General features: G+C 40.0%; 1 protein-coding gene across 1 annotated transcript in view; it reads left to right on the top strand.

Annotated features, from left to right (window-relative positions):
• TAPT1 (transmembrane anterior posterior transformation 1) overlaps positions 1-27,287 on the top strand; it is a 64,681-nt gene that overhangs the window by 33,340 nt on the left and 4,054 nt on the right. Inside the window, exons 4-13 of the mRNA XM_082838542.1 lie at positions 3,683-3,845; positions 6,244-6,379; positions 7,926-8,023; positions 8,204-8,273; positions 14,196-14,276; positions 16,672-16,781; positions 18,205-18,264; positions 18,646-18,714; positions 22,272-22,348; positions 25,484-25,644. Coding sequence (XP_082694668.1) covers positions 3,683-3,845; positions 6,244-6,379; positions 7,926-8,023; positions 8,204-8,273; positions 14,196-14,276; positions 16,672-16,781; positions 18,205-18,264; positions 18,646-18,714; positions 22,272-22,348; positions 25,484-25,644 — 1,025 coding nt within the window. The remainder of the gene's footprint in view (positions 1-3,682; positions 3,846-6,243; positions 6,380-7,925; positions 8,024-8,203; positions 8,274-14,195; positions 14,277-16,671; positions 16,782-18,204; positions 18,265-18,645; positions 18,715-22,271; positions 22,349-25,483; positions 25,645-27,287) is intronic.

The following is a 27,287-nucleotide window of genomic DNA, read 5'->3' as shown; positions in this document are numbered from 1 at the left end:
GGGAAATTTATATGAAAACAAGACCCTTGTTTCTTAAGAGTTATGCTTTTATTTTTTTATTTGAATAAATCCTCTTAATTTTGAAATTAAGGAGAAAATCAGAGTCATCTCTGTAGCACCCAGTTGTGATGTAAGCAATGGAAAATTTTCACCAAAGCAGAGAGTGCACATAAAGCAGGGCACAGATCCAGTGAAAATAGTCCTTTTTTCCCTCTTTTTAGAAATGAAAAATTATAGCTATTTTTGGTTTTTAGCACAATAATTTTTCCATATGAGATGACAGTACAGTGATAAATTATACAGTATTAAATTATGCTGAAAGATAAAAGATACTGAGTTGCTGATTCCTGTAAGTTTAAAAGTTCTTTTAAAGAAAAGTCTGGGACGGTAGATGGGAGTGAGAACATGCCTTCTGGAGCCAGATGCAGAGGGTCAGATCCCTGGTCCCCCACATCTGATTCCTGACCATGCAGCTGCAGGCACGTTCTTGATACTCTTTGCGTCATCTGTGAAATTGGGATGGTGATGTACCTTCCTCATAGGATCTCATAGGATTGTCGTGGAAGCTAGAACAGATACGTGCCAAGTGCCTAGAATGGTGCCTGCCTCATAGGACCTGTGGATTGTAGCATAAGGTGTTTCTTCAACTCTTCTGCCATTTTTACAGCCTGCTTTAATCCTAAGCAAAAGAAAGCTAAATTAAAGTTGTTTATTTAAAATTTAAAAATTTAAATTTATTATCATCTTGGTTTAAAATGTGTGGTATTACGTTATTTGGGGAGACAGCTTTCCAATGTTTGGTAGCTAATTTCTAACAATGACTTGTATCGAATATAATATTCCTCCTTAGATATACTAACACACTGTTCCTTTGTTGCAAATGTTTATAAAGAAACAAAATTGGACAGATAGGTATTAAAAATCCTTTTATCTCTTAAATAAAGTGCTTTGACTGAGATCACTTAACTAAGTAGATGCCAATCTAGTACCAAAAGCTCTAAGTATAGATTTCTACTTTAATTAGTTATCTAAATCTTTTTGGTAATTAATGCAAATTCATTAATACCACCCTACTTTTCGTTCCTATCGTTTTCTTTAGTTCATAAAACATGACCTCTAGTTCTTAAACACAAAGGCCCCCGACTATGGGTGATTTGTGCTTTTCAGCATATGCTCAGCTGTGCCAGCACTTCTGAGGGGGAGGTGGGTGTGTGCTCCTGGCTGATGCTTCGGGTTGACGCTGGCCATCCCAGGGGAGACAGGCACACAGGCCAGGCGCCCAAGAGTGTTCAGAATGTCTCCTCTTCTCATTGTTTGACTTAAAAATATGTTTACCTCCAGCTCTTGACAAATATACCGCTTCCATTTTTTATCTTGGGGTCCAGCAGCGAATTACCTCGATATTTGAACAGCCCTTGGCAGAGTTCTGTGTTCTGGGCTAGGTGTTTGGATATGGGAAACACAGCTCACTCTGGATTTCATGAGGAGAAAAGGTCCAGAGTCTACAGGGAGAGAGAGGAACAGCACTGGAGACAGAAAGGGACAGAAAAATGATGATAGACATTGATCAGCTTTGTCCTTGAGGCAGTTTTTCCCAAGATTTCAACTTCAACTACTAAGAATAACTTCCCTCGGCTTGTACCGTGGTGGTATGACTTGGACACGTGGCGTGACTTGGACTATTCTGACCCGTCTCTCCGTCTAGCTCGTTGGTTCAGCCCAGTGTCTTCTCATCCTCTGCTAGCCCTCCCTGGACCCAGTCTTCTCAGAATTTGTCTCTTTTCAGGATTTTTGCAGATTTCCTATTCTCTCTGTGAAGGGGTCAAATTCACACCTGACTGAAAACCTCTGCGTACTACAATGTAGTACGCAGTGCAGTGTGTATTGTAGAAAACAAGTGTGAGGTTCTGTAGCACATCTGACGGAATTGGCATCGCATGCCTCACTGTTATCTTATAGACCAGTGTTCTGGGTAGCAGTCACGGGTTCCTTGTTGAGCCCTACAACGATCTTTGGAAGAAAAGAGCCCCCGATCTGAATGTGGACAAGGGCTAGGAAGGAGCTCCAGAGAGAATAGGTAGCCAGGAAATACCAAGTAAGTAGAGAGCTCAGGACGCCAATAGGCCGCTGGAAAGGGAGCTCACCCCTTAGGCAGGTCCTAAAGTGTTGACACAAGGGGCAGAAATGAAAACACTCTGGAGCTCCTAATGCCAGTATTCAGGCTTTTTATTGATTGTATGATACATATGTAAAAGCTGCCAAAGCAGGAGACTGAGCATTTTCTATCTTGAGGAATCAGCCTGTAGTTGACTTAGAGAAAACACCTTTCCCATTCTTGTCACAGGAATTTTACGTTCAGTGAAAGAAGTCTTAAATTTCTTCTTTTCTAATGTATTTTTTTGCTGTGTCTTAGGAAGACATTTCCATTCACAATTTAGGTTTAGCTCCTTATACTCTGATCTCAAAAGTAAGGAATGATTCTGCTTGTATTAATTAGGAAAAAACCACAGTTGACACTTGAGCGACTGGGGGTTAGGGCACCAACCCTGTGCTCAATAGCCAGCCCTCCGTATACATGATCCCTCCGTGTCCGAGATTCCTCTGTATCCATGGTTCCTCATCCATGGACTCAACCAATCGCAGAGCACGTAGTACTGAAGTACATATTTATTGAAAAAAATCCACATATAAGTGGACCCGTGCAGTTCAAACCCATGTTGTTTAAGGAGCAACTGTATTTTCGACTCATGTCATAGACGGCTAACTTTTGTAATATAAAAGCTGTCCTACAAACCAGTAAGAGAAAGATGTGAGGAGAGAATTCACACACAGTATAAATAACTTAAATATATAAAGAAGATGTCAGTCTCCTAATGAGAGAAATTAACATTGAAACTACTAGATTCAATTTTTCACCAGTGGCATTGGCAGAGATCCCACAGTTGATCAAATGCTAATTGATGCACGTGGGCTTACAGGTGTCTAGTGCAAGTGTAAATTGGTACAACCCTTGCAGAGGGCAGCGCAGCTGCTATTATCAAAATGTCAAGTGAACATAACCCTGAGATTCCAGTTTTAGGACTTTATCCTATAGATTCACTTTCACTGACATGGCATGACATGTACATTGCATCATGGTTTATAGTTGCAGAAGGCTGGAAATCTGTCAATGATATGTTACATAAATTATGATACATCCACACAGTGGAGCACTGCACTGTCATGTAAATATGAATTCCTTATGAACTGATAGGAAAAATCTGTTATGCTGTTAAATAAAAAGTGCAAAGTGCAGAACACCGTGCGTAGAGTGCTAGCACTGCGTAAGAAGGCTGAGCCAGTGGGGCTCCAGGGCTTCCCGGTGAGGTGGGAGGCTTGTGTCTTCTTCGTGGAAATCCATTGCTTCCAGGCACTCTATCAGCAGCCGCCTGCCTTTGGTGTTCACTTGTTTAGGTTCCCCACTTCTAGCAGTAATTCTGGTTTAATATTTTATATTCTCTCCTTGGGCAGAAAATTTCATACTGTTGAGTAGTCAGCATAACTTTCCTTGTTAGTTTGAAATTTTTGAAAGATCAACCTAAGTCCCATTACCTTTGTTTGCCACTGTATGTCCAGTAAAGATTATTTATTCAGGGACACAGAAGGTAAAACTCATATTTTTATTACTTCTCATATATTTCAGGGACAGACGTTTGCTTCAGCCTGCCCAGGTGTGTGACATCTTGAAGGGTGTCATTTTGGTCATCTGCTATTTTATGATGCACTATGTGGACTACTCCATGATGTATCACCTGATTAGGGGCCAGTCCGTCATCAAGCTCTACATCATCTACAATATGCTCGAGGTGAGTCTGGGCCCTCATTTACCCTCCAGGCAGTCCAGCGCCCCAGCCTGCACAGGCCTGGCCGGTGGCACACGGCTCCAAGCCTTCCAACACAGAACACTTTCCTGCAGGCTCTGGTAATGGTGCTTCTGGTCTCCAGTGTTCATCCGGTCGTTGGCGACCTTGTTAAAATGCACATTCTGCTTTAGTAGGTCTGGGCTGGCACTGTAGAATCTGTCTTTCTAACAAGATGGTGCTTGTGCTGCCGGTCCTGGGACACACTGAGGGTAGCAGGTCCTCAGGGCACAAAGTGTCCTCAAGTAGGGAAGAGGGGCACCTGCTGCCTAGACATTTCTGAGTCAGTGCTCCCTTGAGACTGTAAACTGTCAAATGGTAGAGAAATTTATTTTGCAAATTCATTGGAAACCTATGTATACTTTTTGCTAGAATTTTTAAATTTATGAAGATACTTTTAGGGTTATGTGTATGTTGGCTATAGTAGATTTATATTTTAAGTTGCTTTTGAATTTTCACACCAAGCAAGTAAACAATTTCCCGATTTCTGTAAGTACTTAACATTTTGAATACAATGTCTTCCAAGTACGCTACGCTTTAAAGCAGTCATCATATGAAAATCTGCATTTACATAAATTAACAGTTACACAAAGCAAAGAAAAACATGCTTTGCTTTATAGGCAGAAACTTAATAAGTCAGATAGATAGTAAGCCAACCTGGGTTATATAATTAACCTCTGAGACTCAACTTGCACTTTCCTATACTACTCCTTGGGGACATAAGTAAGGTCTACCTGTCTTTTCAATTAGTCACAGACGGGCTTGTCCTGGCGTAGATACGTGGGGTGGTGTGGAGGCTGCTGGCCTTTCTGCCCTGAAGCTGCACTGCCCGGGCAGCTGGGGGCTTTCCATCTCTTAGTAGAAGCCACAGAACTCTAGCCGTCCTGGTTAGTCCTTAATTCATTGACTGGGATGATTTAAAAACCACACCCCAGCTTCCTGGTTTTAGGCTCGTTGCCATACACTTGCTTTGCTCCGTTAAGTGTGGGTGTGGTTTGTGAAGCAGAGTAGCCATCCTGCTCTCGCCTCCCTCCCACAGAAGGAAAAGCCCAGGTCTCCTTTCTTCCCCGGCCGCGTGGGTGGCTCTCCGTGCCAGCACCCCACTAATCTCCTCCATGCCTTCCCTCCGGGGGATTGCAGGTTACCGGGCTTCTCCCTATTCCCAAACTTAAGGCAGACGCCGCCTGATTGACACAGCCCTCTACAAGGTGGTGGTATTACTGTTACTAGGAAACAGGGCAAGCAGAAGGATCCATGAATTGCTGATCGAAGTGGCTTAAGTACTGACTCACTTTGTAGACTAGAGTTGATGAGTGGTTTCAGCATAGTGTAGAAGAGTCCAGACTCTAGTATAGAGATAACTACCTCCAATCCTGGTTATCCTGCACGTGGCCGCCGGTTGCTGAATGACTCTAACCTTCAGCTTCTCATCTGTGAAGTGGAGATACTAGGGGAATTACCAGGAGTACATGAGACAGCCCGTAGAGGGGCTTAGCACAGACCAGGCATGTGGTAGGAGCTCCCTAAATGGTAGCGATTTATCCCTTCATTCGGCAGATATTCAACCAACACTCCCTACATGCCAAGATCCCGAAGATCCAGAGATGAACAAAGCCTAATCCCCTGGAGCTTATATTCTACAGGTGGGAGAGAGGCAGTAAACAAGGAGGTATTTGGAAATAATAAATAACCGTGATGAAGAAGAACACGGTAATAGTTAGAGACCACGGGAACCACAAAAGACTGGATGGTCTGGGAAGGTCCTGTCTCAGAATGTGACTGAATACTGAATGATAAGCCCTTCTGTTTTCTTTTTTTATGTGCTTCTCTTTATTTATCATACTGTATTCATGGAGATCAGAACTTGAAAATGTCTTTAGGAAGCAAAGCTGCTTATTATATTCTTATATGATAAACCTCAAACAAATTACAGCTATTGTTATTTACTGCTTTAGGTGTGAGTAGAGTGGGTCAAATGATATATTTGTCCTAAAGGATTTAAGTTTGAATCCTGAATTTGAGTTCAGAGAGTTTTAAAACCAGAGGAACTGTGATTTTGATGTATCCTCTCCCTTTTACTTTTGCTACTAAAACTTTTCTTGTTACAAACAGAGTTTACTAGACAAAGTCTAATTCAGGTAACACAAAACTTGAGCACTCATTGTGTGTCAGAGAATAAGGAAATGTAAGTGAAGAAGTAAATAAAGATCCTGCTCTCTTTTGGAGCCTGGCTTCTAGTAGGATTTAAAAAGTGAGATTTCCAGTATTTGAGTTCACCTCTGAATTTTAGTAACATATTCAAATGGAATATTGAGAAATACCTTAACAAAATTTTTCCCTTTAGGTAGCAGACCGTCTGTTTTCATCATTTGGACAAGATATATTAGATGCTCTCTATTGGACAGCAACAGAGCCCAAAGAAAGAAAAAGAGCCCACATCGGGGTGATTCCTCACTTTTTCATGGCCGTTCTCTATGTCTGTATCCTTTTAGACGTCTCGGAAATTCCAACCATCAATGCGTATTTTACATTATTCTATTTGGTTAGCTGTTTCTCAGATTTAAAGATATGTGTGTGTCCATATCCTGAAGACTAATGTGAACCCTCTGCTTTCTTTTGAGAAATTGCTTATAATAGTACAGTTGACCCTTGAACAACACAGGGGCTAATTCAAGTATAACTTACAGTTAGCCCTGTGTATCCAAGGATTCAAGCAACCATGGACCATTTAATAGTGTAGTATTTACTATTGAAAAATATATGCGTATAAGTGGACTCATGCATTTCAAACCCATGTTGTTCAAGGGTCAACTGTAATTGTAAATTAATTTAAAGAGTCTCATGTGTACATGACCCTTTGAACTGCTAGAAAATAGTTCTGTTCTCAGTGTAACTGATTATAAGGAAGGATTTTAGAATAAAGGGATAGCATGTTTAAGCATACTTTAGGTTTATATAGCTCTATATAACTTTTTCATACATATATTAGAATTTTTTTGAAGTTATCTTTAAACCTGTGAATTCTTTGTTTTAACCTTCAGCTTAAAATGTATACAATTCATCTAGAAATAAAATTTGAAATTGGTTAGGGAGGAATTTTTGAGCTTTTATTTCTCCCTCCTTCATCTCCTGAAAGCTTTTCTTTTGGAGAGTGAATGCTTTACTGTATAGCACAGAGTGCACGTGTGTGTATGTATATTTACACACACATGCATACCTACACTTAAGGTCCATATGGGATCAGGACTCATTCAAAGGAATATGTCGTGTGATTTTTTTTTTCTGTACTGTCTCTGAAAGAACAATGCTTGAAAGAATTGGATTAATATTTGGGAAGTTAAAGGACTATGTAGGAAAAATTTCTGTGGAGAGTAAAAGCTTGTTCCAAGTATAATGAAGTAAAAAATTGCTGTTCTAATTTAAATAAACTATTCCATATGTAATATGAGTATAATTGTGCAGCTTGTGGATGTCTTCAAAAATGACATCTGAGGAAGAATCTTAATTATCAGACATTTCTTATTGTCTTATATTCCCCGCCCCCTGTAGAACCAGAGAGGAAAATCAGTTCCAGACTTTTACTTTGTGTTCTCTTCTATTTTAGAATGCAAATTATCTTAATTCACAATGTATATATCTAGGTCTCTTCTTTCAGTATTTACCGTAGTTTATTCCATTTATTTAATAAATTTTTCTGAGATCCTATTTCCCAAGCATTGTACCAAATGCCAGAGATCCAGAAAGAACAAGACAACTGTTTTCCAGGACTCACAGTCTAAATGACTGGATTCATTTCTGCTTTTGTTTTGTTTCATATGAGTTGCATACATCTTATCCCATCAAATTTATATCAACTATAGCTAATAGGGGAATTACAAAGATAATAAAATACTTACATAAGACTTGATTTAGAAAGCATAGTCATCTTTTTTCCCCATTATAAACTTGCAAGATTTTATAGCATTATCTATTAATATAAACTGAAAACAGACTTAAGTTTTTTTCCTTGACATCACTTACTGCTAGTTTTGCATGCGATCCTTATAATGGTTCAGGCAACAACTCTCAACGTGGCTTTTAACTCACACAACAAGTCCCTGCTTACTATTATGATGTCTAATAATGTAAGTATGAGATTTTATTTTACATTTTTGAGGTTATATGGTACTTTAACAGCAGTATTCTGAATGGGAAAAAATTATTTTTTCTAAATGTTATTTATTCCCTAAGAAGTTTTATATGTAGCATGTCCATTTTTAAAACTGTGTTAATGATGAAGATGATATTTGTGTTTACTATTTCAGTTTGTTGAAATTAAAGGAAGTGTTTTCAAGAAGTTTGAAAAGAACAATCTTTTTCAAATGTCAAATAGCGGTATGTACAATCAGATTCTACTTGCAGCTTTATGCAGTATTATTTTGTCACTCATTCTGAAACTCTAATGTCACGATTCCTATGGGCCACTGTTTTCTTTGACTTAAGCTGTGCTTGCTTTTACTCTCCCAACATCTTTACTGAGTATTTTTTTTATTATTTTGGTTATTGTAATCTCAGGATGTTTAAGATAGTAAAAAATTACAGATATTTGTATCTCACCTTACCATACTTTCAGAAGCTTCTCATTGATCCAGAAATTTCTTAGGAGCAGCTGATATTATTCCATTTTACAGATGTGAAAGTTGAAACAGAGAGTAATTTGACTTCCCTAAGGTCACTCACTTAGCTACTAAGAGAATTCTGGTGATAAACCTCAGATTGGCTCTTAGTTCTAGGCTTTTTCAGTTGTGCCTTACCGCCTCCTTTCTAATTCTAAGATGTGTGAGGGCACAAAATTTATCCCCAGAAACCTTATCTTACATAGTTAGGATAATCATAGCAGCACAGTGTCTTGGTTCTCAAGGTGTGGCCCATGGAACCCTGGAGGGGAGTCCCAAGACCCTTCCAGGGAGTCTGCAAAGTCAAAACTGTTTTCATAAGAATATGAAGACATTATCTCTTTCACCATGTTGCCATTTGCACTATGGTGGAAAACAGGGGTGAAAAAGCCAGTGAGAGATCACCACGCGCCCACTGGAATGGCTGGTCCTGTGGCTGCCAGTGTGTGTCAGTGACGCTGGGGAGTGCCCCGCACTGATGGTGGATGTGAATTGCTGCAGCTGCTCTGGGAAACGTTTTGGCGGTTTCTTACACAGTTACACATTGACCTACCCTATCACTCACCAGCGGGAACACAGTTTCACAAAAGGACTTGTACTTGTAAAGAATTGTAATGGCAGCTTTATTCATAGCCTGAAACTGGGAACAGCCCAAATCCTCCCATTAAGAAGAGAGCAGATAAATAAAATTTTGGTATATCTGCACTGTGGGACACTATGCAGCAGTTAGAGAGAACTACGTATATTCAGCTACATGGATGAATCTCAAAAGCCTCATGCTGAGTGAAAAGAGGCCAGACGCAAATAAGTACCTACTGTGTGATTTCATACTTATGAGGTTTATGATCAGATAAAATTAACTTATGATGATAGAAATAAAAGAGTGATTACTTACTGGCGGTGGGGTTGACTGGGAAGGGAGCAAGGAAACTAACTGTAGTAATGGAGCTGTTCATATTTTAGTGATGGGAATGGTGGCATAGCTTATGCATTCATCAAAACTCAATCAAATTGTACACTTAAAAGTAAAATTTCACTATACATAAATTTTGCTGTACGTATATTAGACAAGGAAAGTAATGGCATATGAGTATATTAAAGCAAAGGAGTGTTTAGAATTATAGGAGATTTGATAGCTAGGCAAGGAACAGAAAGAACTAATGAAAAACTTTAGATAATTCTGTGGAGCAGTGATAGACCTTGGATCTCAGAGCTCTGAAGGGCAGTTGGCAAGGTGTCGTTCTGTGCAGTAATATTCTTTCAAACGTGTGCTGCCAAGCTCTTTACGTTTGAAATGTAAGAGGAGGGGAGGGATAGGAGGGAAGGGGCATGCTCTTCTCAGCTTCAGGAGTTAACTCTAGAATATATTGCTTCAACTATAAGAATTTCACTTGTAGCAGAAATCATATTATTTGTATTTAAATTAATAACCTGGTTTGAGTAGGCATTCTTTGTAGAGTTTTAAACTAGACATGCAGATCTTTAAGTTATAAGGGTTTTCAGTCTTTATCGTGAGGAGGAGATTGTGAACGATTTTCAGCCTTATCGCCAGTATGTTGATATAATTAATATCCCTTTTTCCTTTCTTTTATATACAAGTCCCCCAAATTTTAATCTCTTAGCTTAGAAAGATAAGGAATTCAATATTTCAGCTCTAAGAAAACTCTGAAAACAGTAGCATATTAATAAAGCAATGCATGTGAGTCTATAAGGAATTCAGAAGTATATTTTGGCTTAAAATGGTTAGTAATCAGCATGAAAAGTTTTGCTTTTGGTTAGAGGTAAAACAATTCACGTTACAATGCAGGGTGATCTGTGTTGTACCCACTCTGTCTCCCTTCAAGTTTTATAAGAAATTAATTTTACCTAAGGTAGAATTTTGAAACCTGTTCCCAAGTAAGAAAAAGAAAAATCTGTCGGAGACAATTTCGCTGATGTTGCAGGCGGTGCTCAGATATTAAAGGAATAGGTAAGGAGTCACTAACGCCTGCCTTTCACGTGGTGACCGAGTTTATTGCCTCCTCCCCGTGCATTAGCATCTATGAAATGAGAGCCAGTCCACAGGATGCTGCCGGTCACACACCAGCTATTTCTTTCCCTGTGAATTTCCCTGGGAAACTGAGCTGCCATGTACATGGGATCAAATTTAGTACCTCATGCTAGTTTAATGTTGAAAACTTGGTTTGGAAATTTTAGAGTGACTTTATCCCTTTCAGTTTCTTGCCTGACTGTACATTGTCTTTAGGGGAATTACCTGAGGACACGCGAAATAGAGTTTAGTTAATAAAACCCAACTTTTAACATTTTTTCCTTTCTTCCACATCATGTCATTGTATGCCCCAGCTGAGTATGGAACCTAGACCTTTCTGACCTGGGTTCTTAAAATGAAATGTTTTACATAGCTGTTAACCCACTGACAATGTGAACTGTACGTTCAGAAAGATCCTGCAGGAGTTACATTGGTCTGAAGTAAGGTTCCAGCTCAGGGTGATTCTGTTTAACTCTCTTAACATAAGCCTGAGTACCTGCATTAATTTGAATGACTGTTGGAAATAAAAGAGTCACTCATTGCACATTTAAATTGTGACTGTAAATATGTTAAATATCCCTGTTAGTGGTGACTTAGAAGAGGAAAAAGGAGCTTAATAATTTGAATATCAGAAATATTCTTAAAGCATTAATCACCCGTGTTTTTAAGCTCATTAATAAAGATTAAGAGAAAACATTCCCATTTTGGTAGGAGTTTCACTTTTTGATTAATGCGAGTTCAATCCAAGTCAAAACTGTGTTCTGAAGATGAGATATGATGTAAATACGTTGTGGATTGCATTATTAATATTGTAAATAGATAAATCATTCAATCAGCAACATATTTACATCTTATCGTTATCAGAATCTGTTATTCTAAAAAATGTTACTTCTTTATGTAAGATTTTATTTTATTGCAGAGGAACTGTGTCAGAATTTCGGTATACTTTAGTGATGCTCAAATTTTAAAAGTCAAATCTCTGTAAATTATTTAAATGTACAAAAAACAAAGTTGTGAAAGTACAAGAATGAAACATAGTGGGATTTTTTAATAGCCACATAGCAGCCTCATTTTCATAGTTAGATTGATAAATGAGTGCTTTTTTAATTGTGTTTTTAATCTTCAAACTTACCACCTTTCACGTCCCTCATAGTGTAAAATTGCATTTATCTACCAAAATTTATCAATTTTTATTAATCTCTACAGTATTTTGAAATAGTCTGCTTTTCTAAAATCTATTTGACCTTAAATATCCCCCTAATATAATGGAGTTTTGGGCTTCCCTGGTGGCGCAGTGGTTGAGAGTCCGCCTGCCGATGCAGGGGACACGGGTTCGTGCCCCGGTCCGGGAAGATCCCACATGCCGTGGAGCGGCTGGGCCCGTGAGCCATGGCCACTGAGCCGGCGCATCCGGAGCCTGTGCTCCGCAATGGGAGAGGCCACAACAGTGAGAGGCCCGCATAACGCAAAAAAAAAAAAAAAAAATGGAGTTTTTCCCCTTTTATCAGTATTCTTACAATTGAAATGATTATAGGTTTCGTCTGTGCCGGCAGCTACCATGTGTCCAAGAATCAGATATGATTAATTTAAGCACTGCTCTTGTTTTTGTTTTATTATATAAGACTTCATAAAAATTATGTTGGATTATCTCAAATACTATTTTAAATTTCACAAGGCAGTTTCTTTCCAGGTAATTCTGCAGTGAACCAAGTCAGTATCATGGAAAGTGGAAAGGTCAGAAATAAGTACACTTCTTTGCTAAATTTGTTAATGGAAATTAGAAATCCAAAGGGGTTAGCACACATATAGATGCAGCTCTGTGAATAACTGTACAGAATTCCAACTGAAAGTACATGAACAAATTTAATTAGTCCCATAAATTAAGTCCCACAGTTAACTATACATAAGTAGCGGAGAATACATTTTATTTAGATTATGATGGAAATTATTCTAGGACAGGCTTTTCTCAACTTCTTTTTTTTTTTTTTTTTTTTTTGCGGTAAGCGGGCCTTTCACTGTTGTGGCCTCTCCCGTTGCGGAGCACAGGCTCCGGACGCGCAGGCTCAGCGGCCATGGCTCACGGGCCTAGCCGCTCCGCAGCATGTGGGATCTTCCCGGACTGGGGCACGAACCCGTGTCCCCTGCATCGGCAGGCGGACTCTCAACCACTGCGCCACCAGGGAAGCCCTTCTCAGCTTCTTTTAACCTATACTCCCGTTTGAAATCACAAAATAAGTTGAAAATGTGATCTAGAACTAGTCACAACATGTGTGCTTTACACTCCGGAGTGTGCTTCCTTGCAATTCTGCAGTGCCCTTCGAGGGGGCACGCCTGTGCTCTTCACCTGGAGACTCACTGTGCTGTGAGCTTATAACCCAAAACATGGCATTTCATAAGAAATAACGCTATGGATTCATAATAGAACAGCAAATTGTGACCCCTAACCTTTGAAGAAGTAAAGGTACAGCTCAGACTCCTCACAAATAGGGGCTAGGAGCCAAGCTACCCTAGAAAAGAGGTACTGCTACTAACTAGAGAGAGTTCAGGAATTTAGGGAAGAAGACACATGGAAAACGCCAGCTCACTTACAGAGGCCAAGGTTTAGCTGTAGAACAAAAATCCAAATCATTTGCTGTAGATTGACAGGGTAAGGTGGAAATCAGAAAGGAAGAACAAAGCTGTCCCAGGAAGGACTTCAGAGTGAAACTGAAATGCAGAGGGCTATAGGGGGTCCCACAGTTGAATTCCTGAGATATTAGATTTATTAGGGAAATGACAGATGTGTACAGGCTTTTGAGATGGGCCCTACATGCGTGATGACTTCTAGCCACAGCCCTACCATTGTATAGACCCAACACGTGGATGTACCAGACTTAGCACAGACAGATTTATTTCATTCCATTTTTTGGTTACATAGTATCTTAGACTCTGATAAGAAGATAACAGCTTCAAAAATGAAATGTGTAAACTATCCTTTAGCAGGAATTTACTTATTTGCTTTTATTAAATTCATTCAGACTAAGCTCAGAATACTTAGTAACTTACAGTAAATATCATGAAACCTAATTTTTTGCTCGTTTTATTCCCCTAAGTTCCACATATATCCTTAGTAATGCTATTGTTATACTAGCACTTTCTTAGCTGAAGGAGTCATCAGGTCGGTACTTGTATGCTTACTATTTACCAGATCGGAAATAGTCTGGGAAGCAGGGGTTTTATGTTACCCAAAGTCTTACATTTTACACTCTTCTGTTATTTCTTCTTCTATAAAATGAAAACAGTTTTCTTACGTTCCCAAAGACCCCTGGAGCAGTCTGACTCAATATGAGCAGATTGATGGCTTGAATATTTTTTGAAGTCTGTAGAAAACTGGAATTTCCATACTAGAATTATGTTGGTGAACGAAGTAGATGGCCTACCAACGTAGCACCACCGTATATATAATTTTACAGACATTTTATATATATTTTATAACATATTAATTTTACACACATTTACATATATAATTTCATCATGCTCTGACTAAAAGAAAGTTATTTTAGATACATACTATATAATTGTTATCTATATACAATTTGTTATATATCTACTATTTGTGAAATTTTCTTTCAGATATTAAAGAACGATTTACAAATTATGTGCTTTTGCTAATAGTGTGTCTAAGAAACATGGAACAATTTTCTTGGAATCCAGGTAAGTAACTCTTAACAAATACGGTGCCTTCCAATTTTACTCTTGAACCAAAAATCATTCTCTTCCATGGAATAAAATGAATATTGCAGAAAACTCAAAATTTTTAGCTGTTCAACTCTTTGGGTGTTGGAAATAGCCGTTCCAGTAGGACAGATTGAGTGTGCTCTCTGTGGTATGGTGGGAGCCAGACCACGTGCCGTGGTGTTTGGCCCGTCATTTCCTGTGAGCCACACAGCATCTCTATAGAGCTGTGTACCCAGTGGGTGAGTGGACCCTGTCGAGCACTGCAGCTTCCAAGCCTCTTTGCTGATTTTTCTAACTGTAGTGTGCTGTGGTTATCTAAATACAGTCAGATCTTTTTCATTTTACGGGTTCACCAGAAGAACTTTTACTCTTCCCTAAAATTTATCTTTTACTCATTCACTGCCTATGAATTAGCATTTTGAATAAAGATAAATTAAAGAAATGTAATGTAAAGCAGTAAACTTTGTTACTTACACTCTCTGAATCAAGGCTGGCAAGGAAGTTGTTGAGATTCCATGAATTTTCATCAGTCATTCAGCTAGCAGACATTCACTAAGTATATGTTATGTGCTGGGCACTGGCACAGGTAAGAAGGACTAAGATGTGCATAGGAATCACAAGCTAATAGAGGAAATAGATAGGTAATTATAACGCGGTCTGGTGGTGCTGAAGTCAGCTTGGTGGGAAATGATCAGGTATCTCAAGTAATTCAGAATTTTTTACGTCTGACATTTCTGTATAACCTTGTTCTTAAGCATCGAGGTCATGTTTTGCAGTTTAGTACCCCCAATGCCGTGCATGTTATAGGTATTTAATAACTTATTGTTAGTTTTCAGGTGTGTGTGAAACATCAGAAACAGATGTAAAATGAGATATGTGATCTTGGAAATATATTTCCAGAAGTTATTTTCTTGTAGAAAGCATACAATCAAATGGTATATCTTAACAGTGGCTTGACGTCTCATCTGAATAGATCCAAAGGCTACTTGACCTGTGGTAGCAAAGCCCCTCTTCCCCCTCCCCCACATACCCACACCTAGATTCTCTGCATAGCTGGATTCTTGCTTTATAACTAAGTCAGCTAACAGGATGTCCATGAGAGGCAGTAACGGGCGAGTGTGGCTGGTCCCAGCAGAGCCCGCGTGGGATCAGCAGTCCCTAAACAGCGGTATTGTTGCGCCCCGGGATAGTAATCCCTAAACCTGCTGACAGCTGGATGTTTAAAGTCGTGTTCTCATTTGTACTTGATTTTCAACAAGTTGTCTTAGTTTTCTTTGCGAGTATGATAAGAGGAACACTTCTTTGTTGGTAAATTCATCATTCTTTTACTCTTTGTTTTTGTTTTTTTTAGGTTTAAAAAAAATTTTTTTTAAACCAAATACCACTTACGGAAGCTTACCCTAAATTCCCAAGATGATGAATAACATAGAAATAGTACAAGCTTTCCTGTATGCCTGGCCCATTGCTATGCACTTTACATCATTGTCTCATTTAATTCTCATAATGGTGAAGTGTGGATACTTTTATCTGGTAGATGAGGAAACTGGAACTTAGGTAATTGCCAGCATCATCTAGCCAGTCAGTGGCAGAGTTTATTGTTGAACGAGGTTCCCTGATTCCCCAAACCTCAACAGGATGTGAAACTCCCTAAGACTGCCTTGTCTTGTCAGCAGGCAGAGCCCCAGCTGTGCTCTTTCCACCCCACCTTCCAGCTGCCCAGGTGCTGGGTTGCTACAGGTCCCTGCCAACAATTCCGATCCCTTTCTTTCTCTGTCCCACTCATATCCTTCTTCAAGGTCTAAGGAGGTTATCTGTTGGCATTTTTTTGTCAGGTACTTGGTGCTGAATTGACATTCTAATAAATATGGTAAAGATGAGCAAATCTGACAAATAACATCTGTATGACAGTGAAATAAATGATTGATCAGTAACTTTAAGTCTTAGTGATCAAGGAGGGAAAAAAATTTGTTCAGTTGACTTCAGCACATGTTCCTAGTAGTTATTCACTGTCACATTAAGGCAGCCAGAGAGTTTTACAAGGAGCCTGCTTAGTTAGCCGTCACACCAGTCCTCCCCTGCTGGTCCGGAAGGAAGCCAGGGGCTCTGCTCACCACTGTGCCCCCTTCAGTAGGGGTTGGCACAGAGGAAGCACAGAATAAATAATTGTTGAATGCCTTATCCTTTATCTGGATAAAATAGGGCTCTTCTGATAATTAATTGAATGCTGGTTCTCTCTCTATTATCACTTATTGAAAACGTTATAGTTTTGTCCTGTGGAGATTGCAGGTTTCTGTGGTAGCCTGTGATAGGATATTACGGATTCTCTTCATATTAAAAGATTTAATTGTCTCTCTTCTCCCCTACTTTATAGATCATCTCTGGGTGTTGTTTCCAGATGTCTGTATGGTGGTTACATCAGAAATCGCTGTGGATATTGTAAAACATGCCTTTATCACAAAGTTCAATGACATTACTGCAGATGTATGTATTTTAATAAGCAATTCAGTGTTTGGTGTTGACTTCTGGTTAATATTATAAAGTTGTAGAAGAGCAAGTTTAAGTTTACTGCATTTATGAAGAAAAATAGAAAAGTACTACTACTTTACAGTTAGAATTATAATTTTAAATTTCTAAAAATAATTGAACTACTGAAAGTACATTATTTCAATATTAAACAGTTCTGGTTCCATACATTTGGGTAGAGGTATAGATGACCAGTAGTTGAGATCAGGGTGTCAGTAACTCAAATCCATTATAAACTGTTAATAACCATCATAATCTGTCTACTTAAACTGTTTAAAAATCACATTGTTTCTATTTAAAACATTAGATATCAAAACTTCTCTCTCTGCCTAGATTGTTTAATATTTTATATTTAAAAATTGATTCTTTTTCTGTGATTATGAATAGGTTTCTGATAAGTCCTAGAAGACAAGAGCCTTATGTTATATTTTTCTAGTGAAAGCATTTGCTGGAACTTTGAGAGATTTGTTTTATATTATAACCAGGTAGTCTATAGAATTTCCAGAAATAGAAATGGGGCTTTAGGCTTGTTGTAAACAAAACGTAGGCAAGTTTTCTAGTGCAGTCCTCATTCCTACCTCAGGCCCGAAATGAATAGTAATTTCACCAGTTACCTAGATTTGGTTTGGTTGTGCTTTGTCTTAACTCTGATGCTTATTATTTCAAAAGGCAAAGACTTAAAATGTAATGCAGTTGCAGCTGCTACAATGTGATGATTGGATTATGGGGTTTCTGAATGTTTTAATATACTTGAATAAAATATAATTTTGCACTTTTTTGCATAAACGGTGATAAAGTAATTTTACCCTTTACTCTCTTGGCTTCCTCCAAACAAGAATCCCTTTTCATGGGATCATTTTCTCAGCAACATAAGTCAAAACTAATAGGCTTGATTCTAATACTTCGTGCAGTTTTTAGTGGAATACAAGTGCCTTCATAACTATGTTCTCTAACTCAGCTTTATATTATGTTTAGCATTCATTTTTCTAAGAAGGCATCATTATCATTAGATATACAGTAATAATAATTTTTAAAGTGTTCATTTAATTTAAATTTTCAGAATTATTTTCTGTGCCTTACACTACTTAAAATATAACCACTCCTCCCCAGATTCTAAACTCTCAGGATCATAATCATTGAATATTTATCCCTCTTTAAGAGAAACCTTTACAAAGCCTGTGAACTTACCAGTTGGGGGAATTGAGGCTATGTTTTACCCTTATTGTAGGAAAAGGAATAAGAGAAAAAACTACCCAGATGTCGCTTAGTTAGTAGCACCTTCTTTCTGGCTAGTTATTGAACGTCTTATCTACAAGGTAAATCTTTCCACGTTGTATGTTTGCACTATATTACTTAATATTTCATTCTTACTTGTCTTTAGGTCTACAGTGAATATAGAGCCAGCCTTGCTTTTGACCTTGTTAGCAGTCGACAGAAAAATGTGAGTATTATATTGAAGACATAGTCTGAAGTTAACTGAACAATGGTTTAATTCAGCATGGGATATTAATTAAGGGAAAGCTAGGTAAACTTCCTACTTATCTCTGTTCTTGACACTAAATGTTTACAAAATAATAAAAATAATACTAATATGTAACATTACATAGGGTATGGTTTCTGCAGTGTTGTAACAGTTATGCAACTTTGTATTTTAAACTTCTTATGAACACTTAGATTGCCACATCATTTTATTAAATTACATTATAGGTGCTAGGTTCTCGCTCACAGCCTCACCTGTTTATAACATTTGCTGGTGATGAGTGAATTGTACTTTTAAAATGCTATTTAATCCCGTAAATCCTTTTCTCCTTTCTCTGTCTAGGCATATACTGATTACAGTGATTCCGTGGCACGGAGGATGGGGTTTATTCCTCTCCCACTAGCTGTTTTAGTAAGTCCATACTTCTTTTCCCTTTTTTATGACGAGATGACTGTCATTATAGAATATTAATAAATGGATTATCAATAAGTTTGTTTTAAAAGGACTTGATACAAAAATTAAAGGTACATGACTTAGAAGGAAATTTTGTTTTTTAGTATCTTCCTTTTGGATTTTGAGCCATCCAATAGGTAAATGATATTTATTAAGGCTCTATTTTATGTAATGGCTTTCCTGACAAGGAGAATATTCATTTTTGCTTATTCATTTGGCAACGATTTTTCTTTTAGAGTGGAAATACCTAGTGGTTGGCATTGATGTGGCCACTGTAACACATATTGGTGGAAGTATAAGTTGATCCAGCGTTTCTAAAGGGCACTGTGACGGTATTATGCTTTGATGAAGTAATTCCAGTTCTAGGAATTTATCCTAAGAAAATAGTTATAAAAGGCACATGATGATTTATAGGCAAGGTTATGCATTGCAGTGGCATTTATAGTAGTAAAAATTTGGCAACAGATGAAATAGATAAATATGGTATGCACAAATGAAGAAATACTCTGTGTTCGTTATAAGCACTGCTTCTTAAATTTTTTCCGAAGTTTTTACAAGGATATTTTCTACTGTTATACACGGGAAATACCATATATATTTTTTAAATAATAGCACTGAAATTTACTAGATCAACCAAAAAAATTAGTCATCAACTTCTGATATTTTAATGAATTGCTCAGAACAGCCTTGCATATAGTTACTATAATATTTAATTAAGGCTGTAATAATGTTAATTAGGAAGATTTGCTGGCTGCACTTATATATGATTATATTCTTTTTTGGGGGGTTTGGGGGGTTTTTTGTTTTTTTTTAATTTTTGGCTGTGTTGGGTCTTTGTTGTTGCACGCGGGCTTCCTCTAGTTGCAGCAAGTGGGGGCTCTACTCTTAGTTGGGGTGCATGGGCTTCTCACTGCGGTGGCTTCTCTTGTTGCAGAGCATGGGCTCTAGGTGCGTGGGCTTCGGTAGTTGTGGCACACGGGCTTCAGTAGCTGTGGCTCGTGGGCTCTAGAGTGCAGGCTCAGTAGTTGTGGCGCACAGGCTTAGATGCTCTGCGGCATGTGGGATCTTCCCAGACCAGGGCTCGAACCTGTGTCTCCTGCACTGACAGGCGGATTCTTAACCACTGCGCCACCAGGGAAGTCCCTATATTCCTTTTTGGCTACCTATTCTCATATCAAAACAAATGCCATCTTTTTGTCAAAGGACATCTGAAGTTCTCTTATAAGGCAGAGTCCCATAGAAATTAACTAAGAGAGGTATAAAGAAGTTGTAGATTATACTAACCGTAGTTTTGACCAGCTTGCGTAACTTTTTTTTAGAGGATGGATGATTAATAGATTTAATGTTATTTAAACTTCAGCAGGACTTTTCTAATAACCACATCCTAAATGTTTTCAGTTGTATTAGGAGCTTGTTTTTATTATGTACTAACTAATTCGACTTTCTTTTGCTTGGGAAAAGGAGCTCCTAGAATTTTGGAAAAACAGAAAATTTTTCAAGAGTAAAGTTATTTGTTAAAGGTGTAAGAGATTGATGAAATAGAATTTAAAATTTTTCTACATTTGTTTTCTACAACTGGAAAAAGGATACAACGGTGTGAGAATAAACCTAGGTTGCCTGACTTTTTTTTTTTTTAAAGGATTGGTTAAGTGGTTGGATTTAAGTGTGTCCCTGCTTTGCCAAATAATACTTATTACTTATTTGCCAGAAAACTTGATTCATAATTAGTATGAATTTTTTAAATTAGATTTTTTAGATTTTTCTTCAGTCTTTGTTTTACTCTTTAAATAAGTTTTTATGGTTGTTATACGAAAAGATTTAAGTTTAATTAATAATTGATTAGCAGAACACTTCTGGGAAACCTCCTGTAGTTTCAAAGGGGATTACGTAGTTATGCGAGGATCCAGCAGGTTTTCTTTTGCAGCGCTTTTCTCACAGAGCGCCAGAACGACACCCTAGCTTTGGCAGAAATCTTGGGGCCCTGAAGAATAAGCTGAGGCCTCAGTAACTAAGATAATTCTTTAATTAAGGCCAAGAGTGGCAGTGTTTCCTTGTAAATGTTACTGTTGGTCCTAGAATGAATTCATATCCAAGAAAAGTAAAATAAATCATATGTTAAGGTCTAAAGGAAATTGGACTTGGGACACATGTATCTTAAAGTTACCTAATAATATACTGGGTAAAAATGAAGTCGTTTAAGCCTTGAATGTGATCGTTGGTTTGCCTTTCATACTAATGAATAAAATTCTAGAACCATGTTACTTTCCATCACAAATGTTTGTACGACAGGTCATTTCCCCATTAGAGACTGTGACAGAGATGACGACTTCCATATCTTTCCTCATCGTGAAATTTTATTGAATATATGGCAGTCCATTCTGTCTATCTCCTCCCAATTGCTCTTTTATTAAAAGCTTTTTTTTTTTTTTTTTTTTTTGCGGTATGTGGGCCTCTCACCGCCGCGAGCCCTCCCGTTGCGGAGCACAGGCTCCGGGCGCGCAGGCCCACGGGCCCAGCCACTCCGAGGCATGTGGGATCCTCCCGGACCGGGGCACAAACCCATGTCCCCTGCATCGGCAGGCGGACTCTCAACCACTGCGCCACCAGGGAAGCCCTATTAAAAGCATTTTTTAAATGTCATTTAAAATGTATCTTATGATATTTATTTAGAGACCCTTCCATTTGATGATAACATTACTAGATAAGGTCAGTTATTTTCCCTGATTTTCTATTTTCACATAGCAGTCCCCCTATACCCTAATATGTGGGCTTATTATTAAGCTGAACTTATAACGTGTAAACATTTTCCAGCAACAGATCCCACCAGATTTATTCAGCAAACTTCCAAGGATAGTGCTGTTACTCCTATGTTTCTGTGAGATAAGTAAGAAAATAGGTGTTTAATCAAAACTATCCAAAGGAGGCAGAACATTTCTGGCCTTTAAGTAATTAATTTTGTAATAGTATTTAGTTTTTTTAAACAGTACAAACCCCCTAAGGTTCCCTTTTCTCTCTTCCCCTGCAAGTCATTGGGGGTTCTTAGAGAGTCAAAGAAAAAAGGGCAGAAACAGCAGGAGCGAGGGAAATGCCCACTAAGTGCTTCTAGTTCTGGTAGGGACACATGCAGCAAGATGAATTCATTTGTATCTTCCAGAATAATTTTTATGTTAAAAGTCAGCTGATTTGCATCTGTGTATTAACATACAGGTAAACATGTCATTCATGAGCTAGGTATAGTGTCTGACTTTAGAGTCAGCAGTTGAACATGGCATTAGCCACAGCCATCCTGGAGTTGTCTAAAGAATCCAAATCTACCACAGAAGCTTTCACAAGCAGCCAGATTCTGATATGAATCAACAAAACTAGAACTGCTTTCTTCAGTTTAGACAAAGGCCACAGGTATGTGCCCAAAGTGTTAAAATCCACATGGAGAAATCTTTATTTAAATATTAACTAATAACTCTGTTTGTATGTTTCGTTTATGTGTTTTGTTGTTTTGGTTTGTTTCTGGCTAGCTCATCAGAGTTGTAACAAGCTCAATTAAAGTCCAAGGAATCCTGTCTTATGCCTGTGTCATACTCTTCTATTTCGGGTAAGATTAACCATTCTTGAATATGTTTTTGGTTATACAGTAAAGTATAAATGCAAGATGTGATGGAAGTTAATAGCAGCTAAATCATAACAATATGCCCATCCCAGCTGTCTTGGGGGTCTCCCTTGACAGCATGTATCTCCAAATGTATTTGTGACTCAGTTAAATTCTAGTTAAATTAAATATGCTGTTTGGTAGTAGTATTAATAGCACTTTAGATTTAATTTTAATCTTTTAGTGAAATCATTTAAAGCCCTTTCTGCCTAGGACTTAAGTTTCACCCATGTTTTATGATAAAATCTGCCATTGTAATCAGATATTGTTCTATGTTTTAAAAAAGTCTTTGTTTCTACTATGTTTGCCATACTGATTATTTAGCATGCTCTAGGCCTATGTCATATAAACCCAAAGGAGATGCAGAAATGTATCATTTCTCTGCCTGTGACTGGTTAAACTTTTATCTGCAGATTTGTTGGTCTCATGTGGCTTATATCTTGTTGGGAAAGACAAAGGGTAACAAATTAACAACTAAAATACTTTAAGATAGTAATAAGCGGTATAAAGAAAATAATATAAAAAGGCATTTTTTGCCACTGCTAGTTTTTTCACTACGTGAATTTATGATAAAGCAGCCCCGCCTAGGTTTAGGTTTACTTTAGAAGAAAGGGACCCCATCCCTGGTCCCTGTGCTCACATGCAGTGGCGCATCAGGTGGTGCATCAGGAGCCGTGCTCTGGGCAGCAGTCAGAACTGAGTGTCTCGAGAGGAGAAAGTGAGGAGAGGATAAGCGTAGCGGTAGTGACCTCAGCCAGAGATTCACCCAGAATCTGCCCCTGGGACGAGGTCCGCTTTCCAGAGACATCTGGGTATTTCCAGTTCCACGTTTTGAGTGTGTTTTCTATACTGCTGTCTGCCTGCTAACTGACTCAGCAGGTGCTCCAGAGGTGTCCGACGCAGGAGCCCAGGAGCAGTCAGTTTTCCCCGTCTCCACCAAGTATGTGAGTTACAAATAAACTTTCTGTGCCCTCAGTGCCACGTTCAGGCTACGCGGCCAGTGTCAGTGATGCCCAAAGCAAGATGTGGTTCTGATCAGATTGCATACCATTTACTGTTTGAATGAACATAGAAATGCTTTACTGTATTAAGGTAACTTTCGTCAGCTACTGCCATTAAAAAACGTGAGATCCTCCTTCCCTGGCACAGACGCTCACACTGCCCTCCGAAGTTCTTAGTATCATTCCTTGTTTATCTCCACCCTGCCAGGCAGAGAGCGTGGGCGAGGATGGCCGGCGGTCCGGCAGACCCCGGGAAGTGCCTGGGCTTCAGCTCTGAGGGAGGCGAACCACTGGAGTCTTGTGAGCACAAGAGGGCTAGACCCATCTGGCTTTTTGCAAGGGCTGCTCTGGCTGTTGTGCAGAGAATGGACTGGAGTGTAGCAAGGAGAGAAGCACAAGTCAGGCGAGGTCAGGAAGCTGTTCCAGTCATTCCCCGGAACGGTGACCACAGCTGAAATTGAATGGTGGCAGTGAGTGCTAAAAATCTGTCAACTAGGGATACATTGAAGGTGGAGATGTGCAGGACCTGCTGATGCATTGTGAATGTGAGGCGAGAGGGAACACGAAGCACCAAGTGTGATCACAGAGTGTGGGGCTCAGGCAGTTAGGGCGATGGGCTGGCCGTCCACTGTGATGGGGAAGCCGGTGAAGACAGACACGTGGGGCTGGTCCGCCTTGGTGTTTTTTGGAGGGTTGGGGCTGGAATCGAGAGTCCTGTTTGGGTTTTGTAAGCTTGAGATCCTCCTAGACATCCCCTGGTGGTGTCAAGGAAGCAGTGGAAGGGCTGAGTAAGGAGGGCGGGGGAAGTTGGGGCCGGCGGTAAACCTGGAAGAGTGGCGCATGCACGCGGAAGGTCCTTGCAGCCTTGGGTCCACGTGAGGCCCTCGGTGCTCCGGAGTAGGGAGTGGGGAGGCCAGGGAGAGTGAAGGAAGCCTGTTTGCTTCTTGTTTGACCTCCTTCCACGCCCCTCTTCGGACTTCCCCTCACTGATGCGTAGTTCCGTGTCACTACCAGGATTTCGTATCAGGCCTAAGAAATAGCCACCCCCGTCTTCACTCACTGTAGAACTGACCGTGAGGTCCTTGGTGTTGTGCCATTTAAGGGCCCCTATTTGTGTGACGATACCAGTGTGAAGAGTTTTTTTCAGAATTTTTGCCAGATTTGTTTCAGTTGCCTAAAAAGGTTATCTACCTTTTGGCCCAGAAATCCCACTTCTGTAATTATGTATTTTGGAATTTATCTTAAGGAAACACAGATTTAACGTAAGTTTTCCTAGCCAGAAACTTTTTAATAGAAGCAAAATATTAGAAATAGCCTAAGTAACCAGAAATTAAGGGCTTTGAGGGGCTTTGTTATATGATAACCAATATAGTGAAGCATTGTGAGACCATTAAGATAATGTCATTAAGGAACACCAGCGGTTCTGGAGAATATTCATGATGTATTGTCATGTCAACAACAACGATGGGAATAAAATAACCAATTTTGTTGGCATTTCTGTGTGCTCAGCACTGTTCTGAGCACCTTACTGAAATCACCTCTATGGATTAACCTGTTAGGAAATTCACGCAGATCCACACAGGTCCTGAGCAGTGGAGTCAGGATTCGAACTCAAACACTTGGCCCCTGGAGTCTCTGCACTCTCTCTGAACTCCAATCCCCTACTGCCTTCTGAAGAGACCCCATTTCTAGACAGTGAGAAGTATGAATAGACGTACATTCAGAGCAAAAATGACTGAAGGATAATATACCAGATGTCACAGTGATTTGCACTGGAGTGTGGCATTATAAGTTTTTGTTGTTTTTCATCTGCATTTGCTAAATGTATTTGTTTTGTAATAAAAGAATAAATGTCAATTTAGAACCAGGTGAGACTTCTAAGTATAATTTCTTCTTATAAAGAGAACTAAGGAGTTTTTCAAAAATGTTCCCCCATGGTAAAGAAACCTCCAGAAACTCGGATTTTGCATAAGGAACTGGGCCCTGCGGCGCCTGGGTCATCCTCTCTCCCCCTCCCCTCTACCTGCCCAGTGACTGAGAGGGACTCCAACAGTAGTTGGTCATTTCTTTCCGGTTTTAGGTTGATTTCTCTGAAAGTACTGAACAGCATTGTCCTGTTGGGAAAATCATGCCAGTACGTGAAGGAAGCCAAAATGGAAGAAAAGTTGTTTAACCCTCCCCCAACCAGCGCTCCCAGCAAACCATCCAGTAAATCACAAAATAAATGTAAACCCTCTCAAGGTAGGTTTGGTTCTTTTTATCACTTCTATGAATCATTCTATAATGAATGAATTGTCTGAACTCCACTTAATAAAAAAATCACTGTTCAGTCGATGTTTAGCAGTGCTTTCAAGATTGGATTTCGCTTTGATTAGCTGTTGATTTTTAATGTTTATGCTGTGGATCTCATCACAGGTGCCCCTAACGCAGTGCTCCGAGCTTTTTCACTCCTTCGTTGGTTGTTCGGTAGATGATTATTGGGCACTTGTTACCTGACAGGCCCAGGGATACAGCAGTGAGGCAGGCAGAGCTGGATCATCGGGGAGAGAGAGGGAATGGATGTGCACTATGGCAGGTGGCTGTAAGTGCTGTGGAGAAAACTAAAGCAGACCCAGGAGAGGGACTGTGGTGGGAGTTGGGGGCACTCCCCAGCCGTGAGGAGCCGGCATCCGGGCAGAGACCGAGCCTTCCAGGGAGGAGCCTCCCAGGCACAGGCCATGCGTCCAGAGGCCCCAGGCAGGAACATGCTTGGCGTGTCAAGGGACAGCCTCTCCCCCGGGATCGGGAGGGACTGGAAGGGGGTCCAAGAGGCTGCCCAGGGCTCCAGGTCACCCAGGGCCCTGTGGGCTCTCGTGAGGATCTCAGCTGTTCCTGTGTGAAGGGGTTGTTGCAGGGCTTGGAGCGGAGGAGTGACACGATCCAGCAGACTTTTTTTTTTTTTTTTTTTTTTTTTTGCGGTACGCAGGCCTCTCACTGTTGTGGCCTCTCCCGTTGCGGAGCACAGGCTCCGGACGTGCAGGCTCAGTGGCCATGGCTCACAGGCCCAGCCGCTCCGCGGCATGTGGGATCTTCCCAGACCGGGGCAGGAACCCGTGTCCCCTACATTGGCAGGCGGACTCTCAACCACTGCGCCACCAGGGAAGCCCCAGCAGACATTTTAAAAGGACTGTTTTCAGTCTTTGTGGAAATTAACCTCAAGAAGGGTGAGCCCAGAGCTTCCCTGGTGGCGCAGTGGTTAAGAATCCGCCTGCCAATGCAGGGGACACGGGTTCGAGCCCTGGTCTGGGAAGATCCCACATGCTGTGGAGCAACTAAGCCCGTGCGCCACAACTACTGAGCCTGCACTCTAGAGCTTGCGAGCCACAGCTACTGAAGTCCACGCGCCTAGAGCCCGTGCTCCGCAACAAGAGAGGCCACCGCAGTGAGAAGCCCATGCACCGCAAGGAAGAGTAGCTCCCGCTCACCGCAACTAGAGAAAGCCTGCGTGCGGCAACAAAGACCCAACGCAGCCAAAAATAAAATAAATAAAATTAATTTATTTTATAAAAAAAGAAAAGAAGGGTGAGCCCAGAGGTGGAGGCCAGTGGGGAGCTGCCTGGCTCAGTGCATGGGTCAGCATGTGAGCGGGCAGGCTGACCAGATTCTGGGTGGGTTAGGAGGGGCCCAGGGCTTGCCAGTGAGGTTGTGCCGTGGGAGAAGAGTTGAGGATGATTCCAGGGCTTCTGGCCTGGAAGATTTGGAGGAAGAACTGGGGCAATGTGTGTGACAGGTAGTATATGAGATGCTGGAGATACAAAGGTAAATAAATCATGCTTTAGCGCCTCACAGACTGACAGGGGAGACGACAAAAGTGGATAATCCAAATTGGTGAGTGAGGTTATAGA

This window comes from Leucopleurus acutus (assembly GCF_964270905.1).
Source record: "Leucopleurus acutus genome assembly, chromosome: 4".
Lineage (NCBI taxonomy): Eukaryota > Metazoa > Chordata > Mammalia > Artiodactyla > Delphinidae > Leucopleurus > Leucopleurus acutus.
The sequence above is the reverse complement of the archived record's forward strand: the minus strand, read 5'-3'. Positions and strand labels throughout refer to the sequence as shown.